General features: G+C 41.3%; 1 protein-coding gene across 2 annotated transcripts in view; it reads left to right on the top strand.

The window, feature by feature from the left end:
* The window catches only part of stxbp1a (syntaxin binding protein 1a), a 37009-nt gene that overhangs the window by 4464 nt on the left and 13286 nt on the right, over positions 1-19259 (top strand). For both annotated transcript variants that reach the window (XM_030435115.1, XM_030435114.1), the window contains exons 2-11: positions 10772-10821; positions 12305-12386; positions 12498-12574; positions 13886-13964; positions 14837-14940; positions 16947-17095; positions 17799-17883; positions 18017-18147; positions 18279-18386; positions 18507-18567. In XM_030435115.1, the coding sequence (XP_030290975.1) occupies positions 10772-10821; positions 12305-12386; positions 12498-12574; positions 13886-13964; positions 14837-14940; positions 16947-17095; positions 17799-17883; positions 18017-18147; positions 18279-18386; positions 18507-18567 (926 nt within the window). The remainder of the gene's footprint in view (positions 1-10771; positions 10822-12304; positions 12387-12497; positions 12575-13885; positions 13965-14836; positions 14941-16946; positions 17096-17798; positions 17884-18016; positions 18148-18278; positions 18387-18506; positions 18568-19259) is intronic.

Below are 19259 nucleotides of genomic sequence, written 5' to 3'. Positions count from 1 at the left end.
TCAACACAGTGATATCAGATACACCATCACAATACACTGTAATGGAATACATGCCAAATACTCTTCACAGTGTAATATTTTGGCAGTTGGGACACAATAAATGTGTCTTCTTCAGTGTTGGTCCGATCCAAATGATTATTGCATGATTTTCAACATGCACATCAAAACTTAAAGGAACGAGACGATGCGTCAGTTGAAAAGGAGAAAAAAGACTGATGAAGCGGGCATGAAACAGAGCATCACTATGACGGAGTCTCAAAACCCACACGCATAAAATCCAATGATGGAGCGTTTTCTGCTCTGTATGCATAAATGTGTTCCCGCGAGCAAGTGCTTAACACTCATACGCTCATCAAGTTGACTCTTGAGACTTTAGAGGTGAGGACGGCGGCTGATCTCTGCCCTTCTGTCCTCGTCTCCAATTAGACTCATGGTTCAATATAAGTTTGAGTTAGAACTGGTTCTATGCAGTCTGACGCTTGCAGGTTATTCTCACTGAACCTTCAAATCCCCCAAAAATGGGTTTAAAGAAAGCAAGGCTTGTGCTGAAAGATGCCAGTTGAGTTAAGAGTAGTACTGGACACTGAATTAGTTTTGGGTATTGTTGTTTCTTTCAGCCTTGTCTGTTGTTTCATGACTGTGAAAACCATTGAAATATATTCATTATTGTAGCAGAGATCAAGACAAGGAAACCGATACCACTGTCATGTCCTCACAGAGCTGCGGTCAGGACAGGGTTAGCCTAGCTTCGACAGACAGACTGGAAGTAGATGGAAACAGCTAGCCTGGCTCTGTTCAAAGGGCAGTTTCTTGGCAAACAATAGCCAGGTGCAGGGACGAGGCAGCTTCCTAGAGTCTGGACTTTGCAGTGAATTTGCCAGGTTTGCTCATTTCAAACTCAGGACCTGTCATTAGAGATTGTGGAAACCTGGGCTATAGCTGCAGGATGCAGCACAGGAAGGCTACTGTGCAGACGGATAAAGTGAACCCTCCTTAATACCAAGTGGTTGTTCATGCGTTTCATCAAGAGTTCATACCTACTGAATTTAGAGTGTTGGTGTGGTTTATTTTAATCCTTGGAAAGAGCCAGGTGAGCCGTTTCCACCTTTGTGCGGTTCTTGTGCTAATCTAGGCTAACAACGTCCTGTCTCCTAATGCACTGATTTGAGGCTGATATTTCCTCATTTTACTCCTTGAGTGGTAGCAAATAAACATTAATCTGATTGGCTGGGATGCATCAGGTCACTCTTCCTTGGAATTATCTGGAAGCAGGCTTGTGTGTACCCACTGCTCTTTGCGTAGGCCTTGTGGAAGAGAAGAAAGGAGAAAGGTGATACAGAGAAGGACACGTGCATGCACTTAGTAGCGCCGTGCACACACACACACACACATACACATACACACAAACAGCTCTCCACTGACCTTGGAAGCATCACTGAACCAGAGTGTCGTCTGGGTTCAGTGTCTGACGCAGTGCCTGCCGCCGCTGGGCCTCCGTAAAAAACACATGCACAAGTACACAAGCTGCACACACATGCACACACACATACACACACACACACACACGCTCCCCATAAATCCATGCTTAAATGTCACGTCCTCGTGGTTACAGTACATGAATGGCTGGCTGATATAGAGCTCCCTAATGCTTTGATACAGTGGCTCATGATCTTAATGAATCCCCCCTCTCTCTCACTGAGGCAGAGTGCTGTGTCAGAGCTGGCAGACATCCTCCTCCCACTCTCCTCAGCAGCACATGACTGCTCTCTCCATCCTCCTTTCGCATACGTACACACACATGGAGTACAGACATATCCAACACCGTGTTACACAAATAGCTACTTATAGACGATCGGCGTAGTGTGGAAAGCCAAGTCAGCGTCGGCCAAGATGCTCTCGTCCTCCATCCACACAAACAAAAAGAGGAAACGCACATTTAAGGGAGACAGAGGAAGGGTAGCGCGACATGATGGCAGTGTGTCAAGTTTTTATTTGAACTCTAAGCGGATTTTATGTGCAAAATGATATAGATTCAGGCTTTTATGTCGTACATTAAGCTGGAGTCGACTGCAGCGCTTCAGACAGAGCTCCAGCCAGGTTGTCACAGCCTGCAGCATCATAGTGGATCGCTCGCTTTCCCAGTGGTTGTGTGGTTTCCCAGTTTCACTTAAATCCCTGTGTGTCTGCTTTTTTTTTAGTTAAAGAATCTGCTTCCATAAGTCTTGTAACTGCTCCTATTAGCTGGAGAACACAGTGGGTCTACATTATATAGTCTTACGTAGTGCAAGTTCAAATTGCAACATCACTGAAAATTAACACTTAACACATGGCAAAAACTCATTATAGTCCTTTATCTCTGTATTGACATGACTTTATGTATATAAAATAGTTAAAGACAGGTTAAGCTTATGTTGGGAAACAGACTATTCAAAGAACTAAATGCATACAACTACATAAACCTGCATTACTTTCGAGGTTAGGGCTTTAAAACTGATTTAAACTGGATTTTGATCCATTTTGATGGGTAATTGGTTACATTATGCATCGATCATCTGGAGGCTGTTGTTTAAGTGGCTCAGAAGAGCAGAGAAAGAAGATCGAGTGGGTCACTTGTCTACACAATCTCCCATTGGCTGTTGTATGCTCTAGGGTGGGCATAGATGGTCATATTAGCTCAAAACAGCTGTCAATCAAGCATCTGCTATCTGAGCATGGTTAACGCAGCTTCTGCTGTGAAATGAGAGTCATATTAGAGATAACAGAGTGAGAAAGCATACTTTCTCCATTCCGTCACAGTATATTAATGGACTTAATATGTAACTGAAAAGGATTTAGTGGACATTTGGGAATAAGAGAAGACAGTTTTTGTTGGAGTTTGATGCACTAATGAAACACCCAGATATTTTATTGGTGAGTTGGCAAAACTTCATACATGCTTTGAAATGGTTTGCATATGAATAGAATCGTGAGAATCTAAGCCTTCTGACGATGTACTACACTACACTTGAGGCCTGTTTGCTCAACTGTGTTTTCATTGTTTGGCGAACTAGCCGGGTGGTTCAGAAAAGGTTACATTAAATGAATGATCAATGACCGTTTGGATAAGCGGTTTAGGGTTAGGGTTAGGGTTATCCATCTTGAAAAGGAAGTGGCAGTAAGAGCAACCTATTTTTCCCTAATGTGTTGCATTTCCAATCAAAATGGAATATTTAGGTTATAATTAGAGAGGGATCTGATTAAATTGTTCAGGGATTTAATTTGATCGCTCATAATGTGTGTGTGCTCCAGTGAGTGTCGAGCCTCGGGAGGATCACAGTGTATTAGAGGACTGTTGGCCTCCACCTACAGCTGCTTCACCTGCTTTATTAGGATTGATGATTGATTATTTAATTGGGACAGAGCAGGTTAATGAAAAATAAAAGATGTAAACAAGATAGATGAAGGATTTACATGTGTAGTCCCATTATTTCGTAAAAAACATCGGTTTTTGCCATCAGGCAACCAACGACACACCTCTTGGGAGTCACCTGTGTTCTAGAGAGAGCATGGGTGTCCACAATCTGTAAAAGTGAACTGTAGTTTGATTTCTGGTTGCACCAAACGACATTTGTTGGAATAAACTAATGCATTCAACTTACAGTGGAGGAGGAATCATTCAAATATGTTGTCATAGAGTTAAATACACATGATATTTGATAGATACCAGGAGACAAGTTCATGCCGGGACACAAGATAAGAATTTATTTAACTTACTTCACATTAAAACTATGACAATATGCATCAAGCTCCTCCAGTGTGAGTCTCTTACATGAAATACCTTGAGGTGTTTGTCAGTTCCTCTCCCTTATTAATTCTCAATTAACATCCCCTTCAGCACTTTAGTTTAACCATAAGTGTTATGTCTTGAATAAAATGTGTTGAAAATACAAAACATTTCTTATCATCTTAAAAGAAACAGTAATATCATACCTGCTAAAATAATTCTAACTGGGAGCGTCCAGTAGGAGTGTTACAGCACCAGGTTTTGCACAGTAGTTTTCAATCAGTTGGCTGTCACTGACCTCATTACACAGTAAATAGTTGTTCTGTGCAGCATTTCTTTAAAATGTAACCCCTTAAGCAATGTTTTGTGTGATTAAATGCAGTATTTTGAATGAACATTCAACAGAACAATAATTATTTTAATCCCATTTGAATCGTGCCTTGAATTTTACATGTTTGTCGATTTAAAAGTTCATATTTCAGCTGGAGAAAGTCGACGTGTAAGACTGTGAAAGTACAGGATTAGAAAGAGTGCACACCCAGCAGTTGCAAAAGTAACAACTCTTCCTTCGCATAACTGCTGCTGTCAGTGTGACCAGATTTATTGATTTTCACTGGTGATTGATGTTGCTGTTGGTGACATCTGTGGAGCGAGACGACCTGGATCACTGAGCGTTTTTACACAAAACCAATTGGTATTTTACTGTTATTTCTTATCTCATGCTATCTTATATTTTCAATTGACAAACATCATATTTGTTCATTCATGGTTCAACTCAAATGGTATCAAAAAAAGATTAGTCCACCACTACTGTACAGTTTTTTTCCCAAAATAGATCTGATCGGGGCACACCCGAAGAGGCGAGACTTCACATCTCTATTAGCAACCTATATTTGTTGAATGATAAGGGCACATACATATATTGTTGTATCTCAGCAGGTAGTTATCTGTGTCTTAAGATTGTTGATATCTTGATTTTTTTCTGCTAGGCCCACTGCCTATGAAAATATAAAGGGTTGTCTTTTAAACATCTTTTGCATCGGCTCAGAATCGGAGCTATTTGGGTTTGCTTGTGTAAACTGCATGAAAGTCAGTCGACGTACTGCAAACACGGTCACCAGAGATCATTAACTATCATTAACATACAGTACATGTAGATATACAGACCTGCAGGGAGGTCTCATGACACTTACCTTCTCCCTGTTCCCGTATATAATCTACCATCACCCATTGGTGCAGGTCATGGGAAAGAGTCTTTACACAAGTCCATTTTCTGTCATGGCTGGGTGACCTGCGCCCCTCCTCAGCCGTCCTGACCTCTGACCTCTCACTGGATGGATGTATGAGGCCAGAGAGGCTACAAGCTCACGATCTTCCATGAGATTTTTTTTTTAGAGCCGACTTGTGCTGGTTGGGGCTGGCTGTGGTGTTATGTAAGTGCAGGCCTGTCTGACCAGGCTGCAGACTAAATAACAGGCTGTGAACAAACACTAGCTCTGGCTTTCAAGATTGGTTTTGTTATACAGTATTAGATTTCTAGTTCGTTCATTGTAAATCATTGCTCAAGATATTGAACTGCAGGAATCACAAGCGACTCATGATGATACATTTCTAGTTGACTGTCACTGGTGAACCTTTAACTTAATCTCACCATGAGTAAAACTGACGATGATAAAACCACCCTCTTTTTTTATTTTAACATTGGCTTATTTAAGTCGAGACCTCACAACTGAAGCTTCAACACGACTGTAAAACCCAGTGAGCTGAAGAGCGATGAGGGGCTGTCGTCGTCTTCCAGTGCGCGGCCCGCAGAAACGTCCGCCTGTCTCTTTAAGATCAGCCGTGTCGGATCCTCTCGGGAGTGATGCTGCTGTTGAAGCCGAGATCGAGAGAAAAAATGGGTCATGCACTCGTAGGTGAAAGTCCCTGAAGGGGGGAGAACGACGAGGCAAAGGGAGAAACTGTCAGCACCTCACCGCCGCGTAACGTGTCAGGCCTGTGTGTTGACCCAGTCACATCACACTTCCTATTAAATATTGGTTCAGTTTGGTTAAATCGTGTGTGGTCAGTTTGTTTTTTTTTTTTTTCCAAAGAAGATCCTGCCTCTCTACACTTGAATGTCACTTGCATTAAGGCTGTCTTCTTTTTCTTTCTTGCGCCTCCATGAGGATGTGTATCCTGTTAAACTGGAAGTGAGAGGCATGAGGAGGCTCTTCAGGAGTGTGTTTGTGTGTGTGCCAATCTGCCTTGTTAGGTTGACACAGCTGTTGCGATGTGTTTTGTTAGTTCCCTTCCCTTCTGTCTGACTGGTGTGTTCCTGCATTGTTGTGCCTCTATCAGGAGGTCAGAGAGGAAAAATCCACAGTACGGTCTCTTCCTGATGTGATTCTGATCTTCATTCTCAGTCGTTGGTTACAGCGTGACGTGCAGCACGCATTTTACTATTTAATCATCATAGTTACATTATTTACACGACTCGGTAACGGCCAATACAGGAGATGAGAGAGAGGAGTGAGGGAATATCCGTGGAAATAAAGGGTGTGTCTGTAAATCCAGCCTGACGCTCTGCACTGAAATGAGAGTGTGGCTGTTCAAAGTTGTAGGCGTGCTCATAACTCTTTCTTTCTAATATTGAACATTGGACATCAAAAACATTACCAGCTACGCCATATTTGAATTTAAATGTATACTCTTTTATCTGTTAAGTTAACCTGAGACTCAATCTGAGTCGCTAAACGTTGTATGTATAATGTTGTGCAGTTTTAACTCTGCATAGCCAGCCTGGCAGCCCACCATCTTTCCATACATGTTTGCCCAGACTATATATCAATAACAACACTGATTTGACTGAATTTTTAATTGTTAAGCCCATTATTAACCAACATGACTTGCATAACTGATGTCGTCAGTCGACCTTCAGAGGGGGTTTTGATAGAGCCTGTTGTGTGTGAACCGTTTTTGAAAACTAGGTTTGAATTTTAATCAACATTAATATGTTAGAGACTCGTTGTGAGATTACAAAACTCAAGAGAATCGCTTAAAAACCATTTAACAACTGTTTTGTACTAGTATATCAGTTCAGTGACCGGAGCTGCCGTAATCAGAAATCCTTTATCAGAAAAATGCTGCAGCACAGAACAAGAGGAAACACATCAGCTGCTGCAGAGGAAAGGGGAAAATGAGTGACGGATATCCCTGCTGCTTCCTTGTTTGGAGAGGTGTCTCATCCTGTGGCCTGGAGCCGCTGCTGGAAGTAAAACAATTGGACTTTTTAGGAAATAATGTGAATCAGCTTTAATTTTTACAACTGTTGCTTTGAGCGTTTAGCACAGATTTGTACTCAGGCCTTTGTAAAATAAAAGCTCAAGCGTGTCAGTGTTTGTTTGTGTTGCTTCGGTTCGCACCGGCCCTGCCGTTGTGCTGACACAGCAGCTGACAGAGGAGGAGATGCTGGAAATAGACTGAAGCTGAGTCTGGGAATCTCTCTGTCATTTAGTGAGAATAATATTGGTTCTATTCCAAGATCATATGTCCCACAGGAGGTCAGATACAGTTCCTCTGACTCAGTGGAGGTGTAGGGCATCGTCTGTCTGTCAGTGTTTCAGGATTCACTCGGTCAAATTTCCGTCATATAGCACACTGGCGGCTTTTAAAATCATATAGTGTTTTAACACATTTCATTTCAGCCGTGTTCATATACAGTAAATAAAAGGGTTATGTAAAAACATGAATTATATACAGTATCTGCATTTCTATCTGTCTTTTTACCTTATATCTACCCTTCCTTCCATAGACCATATTCACATGGCGGCCATTTTCCTCTGATGTCACGCTCAGGGTGGGAAGCTCAACGGCTGGGATAATGTTTTACTGCTGTTTTACAGGTTGCAAGTTGTATAAATGTGGGAAATCTGACAAATTGTTATCATCTCTCTGTCTGATCAGCAACTGATAAGATGATGGATAGTGAAAATCTGTAAAGAAACTGGGCCGTACTTCAATATTTAGCTAACGTTAGCATTCAACAAATTCTTGGCAAACATTATAGTTTGATGGCATCAACTGCGTTTTGCTTCCAGGTTTAACTAAATGTGCCCAAGGTGTGTGTTGTTGTTTTAGAATGAATTTACACCTATAATATCATGTCATGTAATGTGTATCAAGCGGGGAAGTGGTTCAATGCTAACGTTGGCTGTTAGCTCTAAGCTTACGGGTCATCAAATATGTTGTTTGACCTTGAAATATAGCCTGATGTACCTCCAGATTTCACTACAGTTGTCTATTCAGTCTCATATCAACCTGGAAGCAGTGAAATGATAATCTGTCAGGTTTGTTACATCTATCTGACTTGCAACCTGGAACGCAGCAGGGCGACATTGGAGCTTCCTACCTTTAGCTTGATGTCAGAGGAAAATGGCCGCTGTGTCAATATGGTCTATTAGAGCCTGACCTATTTATCAGCCAGATGGTTTCGGAGGTCGATAATTTACCTGTTACAGATATATCAGTATCAATTGTGTTAAGAGTATGTGTTGTCTGATGTGTGCCAATATAAGATTTTTATTTACTTTTGTTACAGAACATAACATGCTTGGGGTGATTTATATTTTCAGTTCACTGGAGGTTTATCGTTGCATTGCAACATATCCTGCCTCCATAACATTCTGTCACTGTCAAACAAGGGTTTCAAAACCACATTTGAGGTATCGTTACAAAAATGTGTGCGTGTAGGCCGATGTATTGATATCAGAGTTTAACTTGCTCCCTAATATCAACATTTGCCAAAATTCCGAAGTTGGGCTCAACTTTTCGTCTTATACAGCTGGGTTTTCAGTTCTGATGCTGCGGACCACATCGATAAAGACTGGCATGAAACACATTGAAATTAATGGGTTTTGTCACACCCATGCTCTAAGTTTTGTAACCAAGAGCATGATTCATAACTTGAAATGACTGAAAAGGAGTGGGGTAATTTTTAACTGCACAATTCAGGGGCATAAACTGATACTCCAGCGGCTCCAGCTGCTAAAAGTGTTGATGAACGGACCGAATCTTCAGTAAATTCTTCATTTTCAGAACACCGGCAGCATGCACCTCTCACCTCCCTCACCTCGTGCAGCATCTTTGCCTCACTTCTGTCTCACCACTCCCACTTCTCAACTCGTCCTCCCAGTTTAATAACCCCTGCTATGTATACATCCCTCCTCCTAACCTTTCCTAGCTATCTATCCGTCGTTTCATCCTGTCTTCTATCCTATTTGTGGCCTTCAGCTCCTCCCTGTTACTGAGAAAACACCTTCGTCTCCATCACGTGGAAGAATTTACTTTTGGTTGTTTTGGAGGCAGAAGTCGACAGGCACAAACACAATCCCTGGTCATTATTTGATGTGTGTTTTGTAATCTTTTTTGTACAAGTCCATATAATCTGTAGTAATCCATCAGTATCGGTGTGGCTGCAGGTTTTGGCCGCGGCCGGAGGGCTTAGTGGTTTATATTCACCGCGATCCAGCATGATGTTAAACAGTAATTCACCCTAAATGGATTTATCCTAATACGGCTGGCAGATGGTTGGCAGACTGATCAGGCTAATATCAGTATTGTGGCACAAATAAAACCATCAGACCGTGACCTCGCAGCGGATGGGATTATTATTCCTCGGTGGATCTTTGAGAACACTGAGAACAAAGCAGAATCACCTCCCAACAGCTCCTGTGTTTGTGTTCGCTCCCCATCAGGATGATTTATTCCACTGGTGTAGATCTGTGGTCATTAACCTTGTTGGAGGCTGTATTTGACTTCCGCATGTTATTATCCTCCAGTGTAGGAATTGCATTATGGGATTTTTAAATCTGTACCACTAGGGCAGCATAATGTTGTCTTCCACCGTAGTCTCACGGTATTGTTGAGTTGAATTTGAGTCAGGTGCCCTAGTACAACCCAAACTTACAAGAAAAGACTAACATATAAACACATGAAGATGGTTATTTAGGTGTGGGACATTACTCAAACTTGTACATTTCACAAAAATCTAGTATTTTCCCATGTATACACAAAGCACAGTTCTGTTTGTGCAGTTGGGACACAAAGATTTGCCTCCATCGTCATTACAATGGTTTCTTGTTCTTAAGTAACTGTTTCTTCTTACTAACCAATAATAATATAATGATAATAACCAACCTGTGACCCAAAAAGATAAGCAGGTATTGGATATATTGATGGATTAAGTGGCTAAAACAATTTGCAAGAGTTTTGCTCCTCATGTGAGACTGCAGCACCAGAGGTATATTGAGCCAAAACTAAACACTAATATACATGTTTAAGTTGTTTGTTTATTATATAGTTATTTTAGTCCTTAATAGTAATACTTCAAATGCATATACTTAATGAGTAATATTTTGAAACGTATTATCTTTTAATTGTCATATTAAGTACACTTGCATTCTTTTGGCCCCAGTCTTAGGTATTTTGGCTTTTAATTAGTAAAACTGGATTGGTGGAGAATTCACATGTGGGCTTTAAGCTGAAGGAAGAGCTCATCAAGAGCACCTTTTTATATATAGTGCTGTATACTGTATATAACTCATTATTTCCCCAAATGTTACTTAGCCCTCTTTTGTTCTCAAATCTTATTTAACTGAAAGTTTTGAAAAAAAGAAAAAGAAAAAAAAAGGAGAGGAAAAAAGCTCCCGTTGGACTAAAATAACCCCACAGAGTCATCTGTCAGTATGGTCGAGCAGGACCGTCAAATAACTGGAGCACAAAATCTTCCAGCCTGCAGGGCTCAAAGACGCCAGAACAACCAAACACATATGTGACATATATTTCCCTGAATGTACCTATTTATGTATTCAAGCACCTGTCCTGTTTGTGTGTGTGTGTGTGTGTTTGTGTGCACACGCCTCTTCATTAGTATTTCCTGTTTACTAAAGGCATTAAAACATATTTGCGTGTCAGATGCCCATGCACCACAAAGATAACTCATGATCTTTATTTTATCTTCTGTTACAGAGATTATGAATGATGTCATCAAGAAGGTGAAGAAGAAGGGAGAATGGAAGGTAAGAAGAAAATACCATGAAATAACAACCTCTAGGTCTAATAGAGAGGGAGGGGTCGCCGACGTGAAAGGCCGTGACTTAAACCAAATAAATCAAAATATTCAACGACTAACATGTCTAACTGTTTCAGAACTAAGTTCAAATCACAACCCTGCAGCTCTTCTTGTTTTCTTCCACTTATTCAGACAGATAAAGATTTGTGCATTTGTTATCTTTTATGTATATACTGCACATTCTGGGGAAAAAAAAAAATAAAAAATTGCAAGCCCATTTACTAATGCAGCAGCTTTATATCTGATGCAGAAATATCCCCATCCAGTATTTTATCAACAGCCAGTAAAAACATTATTATGTTTTCTGCAAAGTTGCCAATTACACAAAGTTATTTGCCTATGTTGTATTTTTATTTTTAAATTTGAGTTTATATTTGAATAATTTCCACTTCAGAGCAGTTTGGCCTTTGAAAGTGAAATGACAAGTGCTGTTTTAATTTAAATGAAAAGATTGAATCGATAAATTGCATTCTTATATTAATTTTGTCACTGAAAAACAGGTGACATGTTAATGTAAATACAATAGACTGGGGGCAGGATTATGCTTATTGACATTTGAGTAACATCCACTTTAGAGCAGGTCAGGTTTCAAACATCATTCATTGTCATTTTGATTTGTCATCCTAGCACCCCAACTTTTTCATTCACATCTTAATTTTTACTCAGATAACAAATACATGTTTTGAAAATTATAATGGTATTGTAAGATTACATTTCCACTTTCAAGTTTGTGTTTTTACACTGTCCCTTGTGGGTGTCCATAACATTGGCAACAATTTTGATAATCGATTAATCATTTAAGTAATTTTAAAGCAAAAATTTTAGACAAGCAGCTGTTCCATCTTCTCTAATCTTCGCCCTCTATGATAGTAAACTTGATATTTTTATGGACTGTAGACACACCAGCTGCCATTCTTGCCTTTTCCAAGAATGTTTGAGAAGGAAACTGCTCAACACTTGAATTAACTACATCCTGTGGTACTGAGCGGTTGGTATTGGACAGTTGGACCAGCTGGACCAAAATGTAACGTGTCTGTGCTCGGTGCCAGTGGCCCAATTCAAGCCCTTCTCATTTCTCTAACTGGGTATAAGTGATGCAGCCAAATAATCTATTAGTCAAATATTTTTCGAGGACCTGGAATCAGTCATGAATAATGATATCTGATGGCTATGCTGCATTTCCTGCTGACCACCACAGGATATTCCAAACAGTCAAAATATTTACCGAAAAATGTTCTCAATCACATTTCATTCCATTAGTTTGACCCAGTTGCGGACATTAAATCAAAAGTGACTGCTGATATTGGCTAAAAGACATTTACAACATCATCCATGAACAACAGCCAAAATGGACGTACAGCTTTATTTGAATGTTAGCAACATGTAATAAAGTGTGTTTGTGTCGTCACCGACTTATTTCCTGTTGCCAGGCGCTGATCGTGGACCAGCTGAGCATGAGGATGTTGTCGTCCTGCTGCAAGATGACAGACATCATGACAGAAGGCATCACCAGTAAGAAACAGTGGCCGCAGCTTTCATTTCTCCGCACTGTTACATGTGTGTATGTACCTGTGTAACTGTGTGTGTGTGTGTGTGTGTGTGTGTGTGTCTGCGTGTGTCTAGTTGTGGAGGACATCAACAAGCGACGAGAGCCCCTGCCCAGCCTGGAGGCCATTTTCCTGATCACGCCCACTGAAAAGGTGTGCATGCTCTCCTTCTCCCTCCCTCTCTCCCTCCCTGTCTCTCTCTCTCTCTCTCTCTCTGTGTCTCTCTCTCTCTCTGTCTCTCTCTGTCATCCATAACGTACATTCAGAGGTGTGTCTATGGCAGCAGGTCTGTGTTTTTTAGCAGAGAACAGAGAAGCTGCTGTGTGTCCAAACACACGCCTGTTGACTCAACTGAGGCAAACCACACACACAGACACACACACACAGACACACAAACTTATTTGTGCTCACCATGCTCACTCTCTCTCTCTCTCAAATTCGGCTTGATTTGTTTGGCAATACCCTAAGGTTTTCTTTCTTTATCGATTTATTTTTTTGCTACTGTTATTATGCAATACATTACACTGCAAGTTTTTACTGTAACAAACACCAAACCACACCCATTTTTTCTCCCTCTTAATGCCTCCCTTGCATTTACATCCCAAATCAATATCAAGCATATGATAATATCAATCAATCAATTCAATGGTATGTCTAACAAATAAGGGAAATATATGGACAAGCAGTAACAGCCGTGCAAGACATTTTACAAACATGCCTGCTATGCCTATCCTATAATTTGGTTACGAACACAAATTGTAGTTACAGCAGTTTCTTCCAGTTTAAAGCTAGTCAGTGTCTGTAGTATAGCAAAAAATCAATACATGTTCTATACCAAAATGAATACAGTATCACTGAAGCAGGTTTGAGAATGCCTAAAGTGTGATATAAATATGTTATATAGAATTACAGAACAAAAGAAACACAGATTTCTGTTTACCAGTTTGGACATTAATGCAATAATTGATGCAATAATTAAAGAAAAAGAAACTACTGCAAACCATTCGTCAGAAAATGAAAGGATAAGAAGTATATATGATAAAATGAGATTAAGTTTAACAACTAAATGTATAATTATAATGAAAGAAAAGGAAAACACACAAAGACTTGTCATTTTTTGAAGACGCTCAGAACAGTTGGATGTGTTTGAGGTCTTGGTTTCTTATATTTTGCTGCGTCAACGGCAACATTAGTTGTTTTCTCACCAAGTAATCATTATATTTTGTTGTGCTCTGTTTGGTCATCTGTTTGTTCTCTTTGGTCAATTTCGTTGCGCTTTATTGTTAAGCAAAGATGTTAAAAGATGTTCATTCGGCTTGAGTAGTCACTCTTCATGTAAAGGCTTTGGAAACATCATAGCCATAAAGCTTTGATGAATTGAATTGTACACTCTGATACACACATGCTGTAGTGAACACACTCCTGTGAACTCTTCAGTCTGACTCTGATCGCCTGTTTCCTCAGTCCGTCCACACCCTCATCGGTGACTTCAAAGACCCTCATTCAGCTAAATACAAGGCAGCGCATGTTTTCTTCACTGACTGTGAGTATAAACACACGAAGACGTGCTTCAGCATGACTGCATGTAATACACCGTCTCCTTTGTTCTAAAACATATTTGTGTTGCAGAGTTCAATTCTCTATTGTTAATGTTTAGTTATTTACGTTCTAAGCTTCTAAGATGGTATTGTTTTCTTTGGCGGTGCTGTTTGCAAAGCTCCACGTGACTATTTCTTTCTTGTCCTTCTCCGAAGCATCAGCAGGAAACAACTTTGAGGATGTAATTTAAAATGTAATAAAACAGGGAGTGTGTCTTTAATTTAAATTGGCTAATTTGTTAAATGAACAGCACACAGAGATCCTTATGGGCCCATTCTCCCTATGGCTTTTGTGTCCACTGAGAATAATATTTTGAAGCTAAATACTGTTGGTTTGTTTCTTGCATTGCACAGTGCTGATAGAAAAAGCTCAGAAAAATCGTATTAAACTCTCAAATGTGGCACTGCTGATCAAATATGAATCAAGTTTCCATTACTGCATTGCCTATATCCAACTCCAAATGTACTGTCTGGGACCAGGCTGACATTTTTTCCTGCTTTAAACCAGACGAGCCAAAACCAAGTGCTAACTCACAGTATGTCACCCACCCGGAGTGTTAATTGGAACAGTGCAGTGCATGAAGATTTTTCTACTTTTTGACCAAAAGTAAATAACACAGCCCGTTTTTCCTCTGTTTTTTTATCATATCGCACCAATTTAAAAATGATTTTGCGTCTTTCTTCTGTGTAGTACCCCAGTTCAATCCACAGAACATCTTCCTGATGGTGAAATACTTCTTTAACTGTGTATTTGTCTGTGAATGCAATGTCTGTCCAACAATTATAATATTATAATTCTCAATTTCACCACCTCCAGCCTGCCCTGATCCTCTGTTCAACGAGCTGGTGAAGAGCCGCGCTTCAAAGTCCATCAAGACTCTGACGGAGATCAACATCGCCTTCTTGCCCTACGAGTCTCAGGTAAATATCCAGCTGTGTGTAATAATGTTGGGTCATGGTGGTAGTGATGGCCTAGTTTCACAATGATTTCTAAAACATAGTCATGGACAAATGTCTTAATGAATGTGACTAAAAGAGATCTGGCCCCTGGACCATTTCCCCTCACCATCCTCTTCTCCTCTTTGTCGGCCATGAGTGAAAGCGGGTTCACTTCTATTGTTTGTTAGTGACTGTGAGTGAAAACCAGTGAGAGATCCGGAGATAGAGAGCTCGAGCTCGAGCAGCAAGGGATCGATTAAGACAGGTGGGAGGAGAGAGATGCTGTAAAGGACATATACAGGAATAGTAACAGTGAGGTTATTGGTTGTTGGAGTCGTGGATGGATAATAAGAGAAACACAGATACACTCTCTCTCCGGTGGTCACCTGGCAAAACACTGCTGACTCACCAGGAGCTGTTTAATGCCAGACTGTTAGACAACAACTCCCGTTTGTCACATCGCCTTCGCTCCCACCTGCTCCTCCACCCTTGGTGTATTTCCAAATTCCTGCCTCCATCATGTTTTCCCTCCCCCTCCCGCCATTCCTCCATCCCTGCCTTTGCACGTCGCATGCGCTCGCTCTTCTCGCTGCTCTCCAACAACAAGCCTTTCATTTTTTCCTCTTATTTATTTGTTTTTCTTTCCCTCCCCCAACCATACTCTCCCTAATTTTTGCCTCCCTCCCTCCATCTCTCTCTGTCTCCCTCATCTCTCCTTCTGTCCATCCGTCTCTCTCTCTCTCACCGTTCTGAAGATGCTGCTGGGCCCACAATGCTTTGCTCCTCTCCTGTCTACTATGATTAATTCAGAGTCGGTGGTTTTCTGCTCCAGGCAAAGTGCTGCCTCATTGCCCCGCCCACAGGCTGAGGAATGCTCCATTGGATGACTCAGGATCTTTACAGCAGGCGCTAGCCAATGGTAGCCGGGCTAACAGTATAGGGATCCTTCTGCAGCAGCATGTGACCGAGGACAGATGGGGTGGAAGGTGGGAGTGGTTGTGAGTGATGCACGAGAGGAAAGAGGAGGGGAGGAGAGGAAACAAGGAGATGATAGTAGGAGACAAAACCAGTTCAACGAAGGGAAGAGGATTGTAGAAGGAGGAGAGGAGAGGATATACAGGAAGAGGAAGAGAGATGGGAGGAAAAGAAACAAGGAAATAAAAATTTTCTGAGAGGGTGGGAGGGGGGAAAGAGAATTTAAATGGAGGAGAGGAAACAGTAAGAAAGAGAAAGGGAACAGGACAGTACAGGAGAGGATTAAAGAGGAGGAGAGAGGAAATAGAGAATGATCTCGACCAGGGTCCTGCAAGTCTTACAATGTTTTGAATAATAGTTTTATACTTAAGATAATAGGGAGGGGGGCATGAAAGTGAACACAGGGCTGTAGAAACTGAATCTCAAATGTTCCACATATTGAATCTATGGGCCCTAACATGTGCGTCACTGCTGTATAATTGACCTTGTTACACACATACAGTTTAGACAACATACCTTTATTCTTTGCTGCAAAGCTTGAGTCGGAAATGTGGTCAAGAATTCTTAAAACCCTGTAAATTCAAGAGTCTGGTACCTGTAGACACCCCGGAGGACATGGGTGAGAATAAGGAAATTAAATTAAATGAAGGAGGTGAGGAGACGAGACAGACAGGGGAGAAGAGGTTAAAGGAGAGTTGAGACAAGGAGGATTTGAAAAAAAAAAAAAAAAAAAAAAAAAGGAAGGAGAGGAACAGAACAGATAACAGAACTGGAGAGAAAATGTATTCTAGCTGTGTTTGACATCATCAAAACACCTACAGCTGGTTTTTACATGCTGCCTCTCCACAGTGACCTGCTATATTTTACGCAGGGCAGCCTCTTCAGCAGCATCACGTCACACACGCAGACATTCAGACTGCAGAGAAAGAAAAAGCTCGCAGAAAGCAGGAAGGTGACAAAACTGTTTTGGCTGAAGCAGAGTTGTGACTCTTGTCCATGTTTTGTGTGTGCAGGTGTACTCTCTGGACAACGCAGATGCCTTCCACAGTTTCTACAGCCCCCACAAGACCCAGCTGAAGAACCCGGTGATGGAGAGGCTGGCGGAGCAGATCGCCACGCTCTGTGCCACCCTGAAGGAGTACCCTGCCGTCAGATACCGAGGGTGAGCAGCAGGGGGGCGCTGCTGAGGGGCGGCTGTAGACACGGGGTGGTTTCAAATGCAAAAGGCTTGGATAGGCAAAAATCCTGCAGCTCCTGTGATGTGTCTCCCTTATCTGTGCTTTCCACACATGGAGCGTCATCTTTGCAACTTACTGTAATGTGTGCTCTCATCACAAATGTCTCCACAGTTCAGTCCTCTCCGTCTGCTCTTATAGCCGGTGACATCTAGCCTGTGATGGTGGAGGGAAACAGTGTTTGTTAGGCCACTAAAAAAAAAAGAAGTATTGAAGATTCCCATTTGACTTTGTTCAAAATCACCAAAAGTGCTGCTGCAGTAGTGCTGCTCCTCAGTGATAGCGTGCAAAACAGGCTTATAAATCACTCGGTGTCCCTTTTAAAAAGCCATCAAACAATTCTTACTGGACTGATTCAGCATGTTTGCCATCACAGTTTCACCCTCTTGAGATCATTGTCCTTTGAAAAGTGCAGCAGAGACAGAGCTGTCCCTCATTCAAATGCTGAGAAGAATTTCATTATCAGTGTTTTTCCCGTCTTCTTATTTTCTCGCTCGAACGTGTGTCGTCGTCTCTGTCCTTCTCCCTTCTCCTTTTCACATTTATCTTTTTATTCCTGTCTTTCAACGTCTCCCTCCTAATGCCTCCATTTGTCCGCCCATCTGACAATCCATCTGTCCTTTTCGTCAGCGAGTACAAGGACAACTCCACCCTGGCCCAGCTGGTTCAGGACAAACTGGACGCCTACAAGGCTGATGACCCCACCATGGGAGAGGTGAGCTCAGGAAAATCACATTTTGTGTCTCTTTTTATTCCTGCTTTATTTGTCATCATCATCATCATCATATATATATATGTTAGTCTTATCGCTCCTTTCATTCCTGTATCTGCCGTCTGCCTCTCTGTAGGGTCCAGATAAGGCTCGCTCACAGCTGATCATCCTGGACAGGGCGTTTGACCCTGTATCCCCTGTCCTGCATGAGCTCACCTTCCAGGCCATGGGCTACGACCTGCTGCCCATCGAGAATGACGTCTACAAGTACGAAAAAACACAAATGACAAAATAGAAAAATGTTTGTTTTTTAGGCCTATATTTGCATTTTAATTCAGGTAAACGTCAAAGCTGCAGTTGGCACGATTTGTGTAGTTAAACACCGACATGTTCTCCAGGTACGATACCAGCGGCATGGGAGACTCCCGTGAGAAGGAGGTCCTGCTGCATGAGGACGATGACCTGTGGGTGAGCCTGAGACACAAACACATAGCCGAGGTGTCCCAGTGAGTACTTTTCTTCATATTTTATCTTTTTATATATGTGTTCAGACTGAATCAAGTCATACAACAACTCTTCTCTCATGTGTTACTGTTTCTCCCTCGCTGTCTTGTCTTTGTCATCAGAGAGGTGACACGCCAGCTGAAGGACTTTTCCGCCAGCAAGAGGATGAACACTGGGGAGAAGGTAAAGTAGAAGCTGCTACAGGAAATGTTGATAAGTTCATATGTATCATAAAGACTAGAAGCGACTAGCTTTAGCTTATTTTATCATAAAAACTCGAAACCTCTTGCCTTAGCTTATTTTAGCATAAAGACTGGAAACCACTAGCCTTAGCTTATTTTAGCATAAAGACTCGAAACCACTAGCCTTAGCTTATTTTAGCATAAAGACTCGAAACCACTAGCCTTAGCTTATTTTGGCATAAAGAATCAAAACCACTAGCCTTATCTTATTTTATCATAAAGACCAGAAGCAACTAGCCTTAGACGAACCTATAACAAAGTCTGGAAAGTCTGCTAGTCTGAGCTTAGTTTAGGATAAAAACTAGAAAAAACTAACCTGAGCATGATTTAGCATGAAGACTAACTTATCCCATTTTTTGTTCATACAGTTGGTAATTCAGTATTACATTTTAAGTCTTGTTCATCATCAAAGAGTTACAAACAGAGCTACATTATGTTTTGAGCCATTTCTGTTTCTCAATGGTGGACATTACTCTTAGAACTAAACTCTTCAAGTACTGAGCGGCGTGGCAAAATGGTTGTTCTGCCATGAGACTAAAGTCCAACATATTTTAGATCTGTTGTCATTAAATTTGTTCCCTAGTTCATTATAACTTCTGAAGTCGACATCATCACACTTTGACCTTCTGCTTT

This window comes from Sparus aurata, chromosome 12 (assembly GCF_900880675.1).
Source record: "Sparus aurata chromosome 12, fSpaAur1.1, whole genome shotgun sequence".
In the NCBI taxonomy this organism is placed as follows: Eukaryota; Metazoa; Chordata; class Actinopteri; order Spariformes; family Sparidae; genus Sparus; species Sparus aurata.
The sequence above is the reverse complement of the archived record's forward strand: the minus strand, read 5'-3'. Positions and strand labels throughout refer to the sequence as shown.